The 6,171-nt window shown below is 36.8% G+C and overlaps 1 protein-coding gene across 1 annotated transcript; it reads right to left on the bottom strand.

The window, feature by feature from the left end:
• On the bottom strand, nt 630-6,035 carry LOC109725264 (U-box domain-containing protein 3-like). The gene is made up of 2 exons (XM_020254375.1): nt 5,632-6,035; nt 630-1,767 (listed from the first exon to the last, which is right to left on the bottom strand). Exons 1-2 carry the CDS (start codon nt 5,919-5,921, stop codon nt 966-968), a joined length of 1,092 nt encoding a protein of 363 aa, XP_020109964.1. The 5' UTR covers nt 5,922-6,035; the 3' UTR covers nt 630-965.

The raw sequence follows: 6,171 nt of genomic DNA, 5'->3' as shown, positions 1-6,171 counted from the left end.
TTTTTTAAAGAGTTAGTAACGATCCCCCGGCTTATAACTAATAAAGACCTTATTTGGACGTCAAAATAAGTTATATAAGTATAACTCTTTCAATATAAGAATTTTCTAATGTGATTATAAGAAAGGAGTTTGATTGTTACTCTTTTATAAGATTTTAATATATATAATTTGGTGGAATAACATACTTTACCCACAATATAATATATTTAATTCTGTAACAAATTGACTTGAAAGCGAATACCATATATAATTATTGATGATTGATCACCAAATATACATATTTTCTAAGTAAATCAAAGAGACATACCAAATAAAATATTTATGTATTCAAATAGGACCAAGAGAGAGTACCCATAGAACAAAGTTCATAACTTGTTCTGAAATTTAAATAGGCCCTAAAGTTTTTCATCAGTGAATCCATTATAAATTTTTTGTTTTTTACTCCTCACGAGGAAATGACAAACATAATTTGTTAAAATAATGCATTTTATGTAGGAGATATATTTATCATAATTCCTAAAAACAAAAAATCTGAAGGCTGGTTATAGTACACCCCTATATCCATCCAATTATATTCCTTCAGTGCTAATTATTGCACGCTTCTTGTGAATAAATAAACAAAAAAGAGATGTGCTAAAACAAAATGTACATTCATCCAAATTGGCCCAAAGTAGCTCAGCCATAAGATACAATGAGATAAGAAAACCACTGCCTAATCCTCTGGAACAAAAATATGCACATCAATGTATGTCAAAAACAACTTAATATACGAAAGATCGAAAAAAAAGAAAAGAAAAGAAAAGAAAAGAAAACACCACCATGATACAAATGATACAACAACTTATAATTCAAAAAACCGAAAAGGCCTTTACATTTCACTAACCTTTTACAAACTCCTATTCTTCATAAAGCGCAAATCCGGCAATAACTAATTAGTAAGCGACGCAAGGCCCTTCATATCAACACTAAGGGGAGCGCAAAAAAGCTCCACGCTGGAGCCTTGCAACGGTAAGCTCCATATTTCTCTTAATCATATCTTGCAACAATCTTTTCGACGTGGCTGCAGCTTTAGTCGGGCCAGGATCAACCCGCGAAGCTATATGACAAACTATATTCCTTAGCTCCTCTGAGGTCCTTTTCCTCGGCGGGTCCCTCAGCAAATCCAGAAGATCGTGGGCCCTCTCCCTCGCCTTCTCTGTCCCCTCTATGCTCAACAACAGAAGCCCCGGAATCGGCCCTTCATTAAGTATAAGTTCCCTATATTTCTCCCCACAATTCCTACACAGAGAAAGCAACACGCCGACCGCATACTCTGCACTAAGCAGAGAACCATCTTCGACGGTCTCCACTAGGGTTAGAATGCCTTCATCAAATTCAGTAAATAGTTCAGTTTCCCCCTCAGATTTGGAAAGTATTTCCAGAAGGGCAGTGGCCTTTTCTGCAAATTTGGAGTATTTCTTGCAGTCTTTGAGAAGGGTGAGGAGAGGCTTGACTGCTTCGATAGGGAGAGTAACAGAGATGTCTTCGCAATCGGAGAGGTTATATAGGGTTGTGACGGCATCGACTTTTCCTTGGATGGTACCTGACCTTAGGATATTTGCAAGAAGGGGAATTGCCCCGGAAGTGGCGATTGCTGGTTTGTTTGATGGTGAAGCGGAGAGTGTGAGCACTGCTGCAGTGACTAGCTCTCTTAGGCTGTTGTTTTCAGATCCTAGGAGATTTACTAGATGGGGAAGAGCACCGATCCTCACAATAGTATCTTTGTTTCTGTATAATGTAAATAAAAATGAAATTTAAGTTAGGAAAAGTACATTTGATTTAAAGTAGGCTAATATTAATAGTGGTTGAAATGTTCTTTTGACCAAAAAGAAAAGGTAATTTGTTTGATTTGAGCCATTCAACAGCAGTGTTTGAAAAGTTGTAAGACGCAAAAAGGCGTAGAGGCCTTATGGAGCCTAAGCGCGAGGAGCACCGCGAGACGCATGCCTCGAGAAGGTGAGGCGCATATCTAATAAAAATAAAACACTCTTAATAAGCCTATTTTAAATGGATTCTTTATGTTAAAAAATTCTAAAATAGCTATATAAAAACAAAATAACTATAAAAAAGTAAAGAAACTGCATGCATAAATGTTCTCAGCCTAAAAATTAAAAAAAAATTATGTTTCAACTTTCAACTTAAAAGTACTTGCTGTGCTTCTTACTTCTTGCCACTACTACTTATTGCCATTGGGGGATGGAAAAGAGAAAAGGGAAAGAAAAGTGTTTAAATTAGGAATTTTTTTTAAAAAAATTCTTCACATTTTAGAATAGATTGAAAAGACTCAAAACCCGAAAACCCAAACCCTAGACACATTAAACTCTAATATCACGAGGCGCGTCTAAGGCGCGCGGCTCATTCCCTGAGGCGCTGAGACTCGCACCACACGCCTAGGCGCTACGCCTCGCACCTAGGCACTGAGGCGCGCCTTTTCAAACACTGTTCAACAGCACTTTGACTTTAAAATTTAAGCTAATTTCGTACTTGAACGAATTTATAGTTGAGAAAATTGTATAAAATAAGCTAACTAAACTTGTAAAGGTAAACGATGCATTAAAATTTTGAAAATAAAGTGTCATTGACTGAGTCAAAGCAAGCAAATTGAGAGGTTGGGTAGTAAAATCAAAACTTTGAAAGGTCTAATAGTCGAATCAAAATGATTCATAGTTCAGATAAATTTTATACATTTTTACAGCAAAAGAATAAAAATTGTGAGTGAAATGTTAAACCTATCAAGTCAAGAATGATGATGAAACATTTGCACTAAAAATCTGTCAATTAAACATGATTAAAAATGTTTTGAGATGTCCAGAAACTAAAAATCATGTCCTCTAATCTCTTCTGTAATCTCTTTTCTTTCGACTATGCATCAAATGAGGAAATGGGAAGTACCAATCAAGCAAGCATGTCAAAATATGGTTCTAGTTGAGTGATTTAATAAGCAAGATATTGGTCTTGCTGTAGGCAAGCATATGAAAAGAAATTTTACCCAGATCAGATGATTTCACACTGATAACTTAACAGACTCCTGTATTGCCTATTGATATATCGCGAGCAATTCAATGAAGTGGTCTCTTCTGCATAAAGATGGCCTTCATGCATAAGGAAAGAAGTATGTCCATTACATATATTAGATATTGACTACATCACAATTAAGATTCTAGGAAGTTACACAAAATTGCAGCTTCAAGTTAAAAGATTCGATGCATGTAGAACCACGAAACAAAGTTTTACGGAGAAGATAGAAGATTTCCAAGCAAAAAAGCTAAACACCAAATGACCGAGAAATAAGTCAAATTAGAACTTCTATAAAAATGCTTTGCTTTTAGGAGTAAGAGACACTAGAAAACACAATGATTACCAACCTTCAATCACCATCTATTAAGTTCTTTCTCAGAGGGAAAGAAAAAAGAAAAATACATCGATTAAACTGAGCCACAAACTAGATTCTAATATTCAATTAGCATGGTTAGATATGCATGGTCAGACAGACTAACAAGTGTCCTTCCAAAGCTAATTACAAATATTTTGAAGCTTGTGAGTACAAAAATTGTTCAACCTATATGTCCCAGAAGAAAGTTACAAATATTTTGAAGGTTATTAGCATGTAAAAATGTAAAATATTCAACCTCTAGGCATGTTGCCATATCTAAATACCTATACGTGATGAGTAGGATCAGATAATACAATCCCAGCATGACACTATTATCGAATTTTCAATTTTTTTTTTCTTTTCCTATGCTGGCATGAAGTTTGGTTATATCTAGTTAAATTAGGAATAATTTCTTATTGTCTTGTTCTAAATTGCAAATAGTCAACCAAGCGTAATAAAGCTAAAATAAAGTAATAAACAACATGAACTTTGTAATCACTTCAAGCAACTCCAAACCCTAAATTCTATTGTGCTTCCTTCATATCTATATCATATAAAACCTAATGACTAGAATGCCCTCCAGGATGATTTTGGGTTATTTGAGTCATTTGGTTTTCATGTGCATGAAGATTAATAAGGAAATAATTACATTGTTCAAGTTGTTTGTTATAACCATTTGAAGCTCGAATGATTGTCTGCAATTGAGTAAATGTTTGGGCAGGTCTACCATATTTTTCCCATCAAGACAAAATAATTATAAAATAATAATAATAATAATAATAATTTTCTCAATATTGTAGAAGATTCTGTTACCCAAAAGAGTGATCTGATAGTATACAGATCCATGAAATACTCTCAACATCCTCTCTCACGTGCGTGATGGATATCAGGTGAACCATGCCACAAACACTGACTAAAGAGGTAGCAAGAGACCGCAGAATAACAAACAGAAATATTTTTCATAAAATGAAGGATGTGAGAATTGAACTCAGCTATCCTAGAAACGAAGAGGAAGAGAGGGCATTGGTGTAAGGAAAATTTTAAAATAATATATTTTGTTATTTGATTTTTAGTGAATGGATACAACTCCTAGTGAATAGATGCAAACTCTTAATGAGTGGATGTGACTCTAAATCAAAAGGTGCAACTCTTAGTAAGTGAATGTGAAAAGAGGTAACTTTTGGTAAAATGATTAGCACGAAAAGACACAACTTTATAATGTGTCACTTCGTGCATATGTCCGTTGGAATTAATTCTTACATTCATTGAATTTGACTCATATAACTATTTGGTAGTTATGATCAAATAAAAAGTCAAAACTTGAAAAGTCACTTCATAAACATCCATCGTAGTCTATATAAGCCCATAGCGTTGGTTGCTAAAATACTAACAGTTGGAAAGTTCAAGTCTCCATTCATAATAATTTCGTGTTTCTTATTCTATTTTTCTTTTTTTAACAACTTAATCGAGTGAGTGTTCAAAGGCTCGACTTCGTGTGTGTAAAGATATTTGAGGTTTATGCTTCATTCTATCTTGGGAGGCTATTCGTTGACCTAGTGTATACCAAATTGTTCGAATGGTGGGGGCGGATAAAGCCTTAAGGAGAGTGGGCATAGCTACACAGCCTTTTTCATCTTTCTACTTTATATACTTTTTCTGCACAATTTATCCAACAGTCGGGGGGTTCTTAGGACTGGTTTTGATATCATGTATCCCAAAAAATCGATATGATTGGAAACAGGTCCAGAAAGTAGTCTTAACAGATTTAACTCGCATTACAAAAAAAAGTTGATGAAGGACAGTTAACTCATATCGCCAACTAATTGGATTCATTGATTAACCACAAATACAAGGGACAGTTTCATATGTATCCCCATAGAATTGTGAAGTTATGAATTTATTCCTCCACAGTTCTAACAATCAAATATATTCCTCTAAGAGCTCCAAAATCCAAACCATGCAAATTCATTCACTGCAAGTTGACTACCATTAGTCGACCGTTAATTTTTCAACATTCGAACTAACAATTGCACACACGCGCGCGCGCGCGCGCAAGAGAAAGCTTTTAGCCGGTCGATGAAGGGAAAAGGAATACAATTGCAAAACTATACAATTATAGAAACTTTCCGGGGATAAATGTGCAATTCCATTAGTTTGCGCTGATGCATATGCAATTAACGCAAAAATAGTAAAAACAGGGGGGGGTGGGGGGGTGCCACCTTTGGTTGCGAACGGCGAGGTTGAGGAGGGCGAGGAGGGCGGCCTCGCGGGCGGCGGGGTCGGGGGAGGGAAGCATGGCGACGAGGGGCTCCACCACGGCGGCGACGGCGAAGGCGGAGCGGGCGCGGGACGACGCGCGGGCGAGGCGCCGCACCTCCCCGTCATGCACCTCCGCCGGCTTCTTCGGTTCCCCGCGCTCGCTAGGGTTAGGGTTAGGGTTAGGGCTAGGGTTTGCGCTGGGGTTAGAATTAGGTGTCGGGGAGGAGCTAGGGTTAGGGTTTTGGCACATCGCTTGCTCCCGCCTCGCTCCCTCTCGCGCTCTCTTCTTTTTTTTTTTTTTGTTTCCTTTTTTTTCCTTAACTTTCGTTGGTAATTTCGCGGGAGAGCGAAAAAGAGAGAGAAAAAAAAAAAAGAAAAAAAAAAAGAGACGCATTGAAGAGAAAGGTCCACAGAGAGAGATCATCAGATAGGACACTTGTACCTAGGACACGTGTCGAAATTCTATTTGCTATCTACAGATGTTTGCTGTTTCTCAGTGG

The sequence above is a fragment of the Ananas comosus genome, linkage group 19 (assembly GCF_001540865.1).
Source record: "Ananas comosus cultivar F153 linkage group 19, ASM154086v1, whole genome shotgun sequence".
Taxonomy (NCBI): Eukaryota; Viridiplantae; Streptophyta; class Magnoliopsida; order Poales; family Bromeliaceae; genus Ananas; species Ananas comosus.
The sequence above is the reverse complement of the archived record's forward strand: the minus strand, read 5'-3'. Positions and strand labels throughout refer to the sequence as shown.

Bases quoted from the DNA above. Each gene is read 5' to 3' on its own strand.
- LOC109725264 (XM_020254375.1), bottom strand. From the start codon at position 5,921: ATGTGCCAAAACCCTAACCCTAGCTCCTCCCCGACACCTAATTCTAAC. The intron at 1,768-5,631 runs GTGGCACCCCCC...TACATTATACAG, and splicing joins CTCGCCGTTCGCAACCAAAG to AAACAAAGATACTATTGTGA.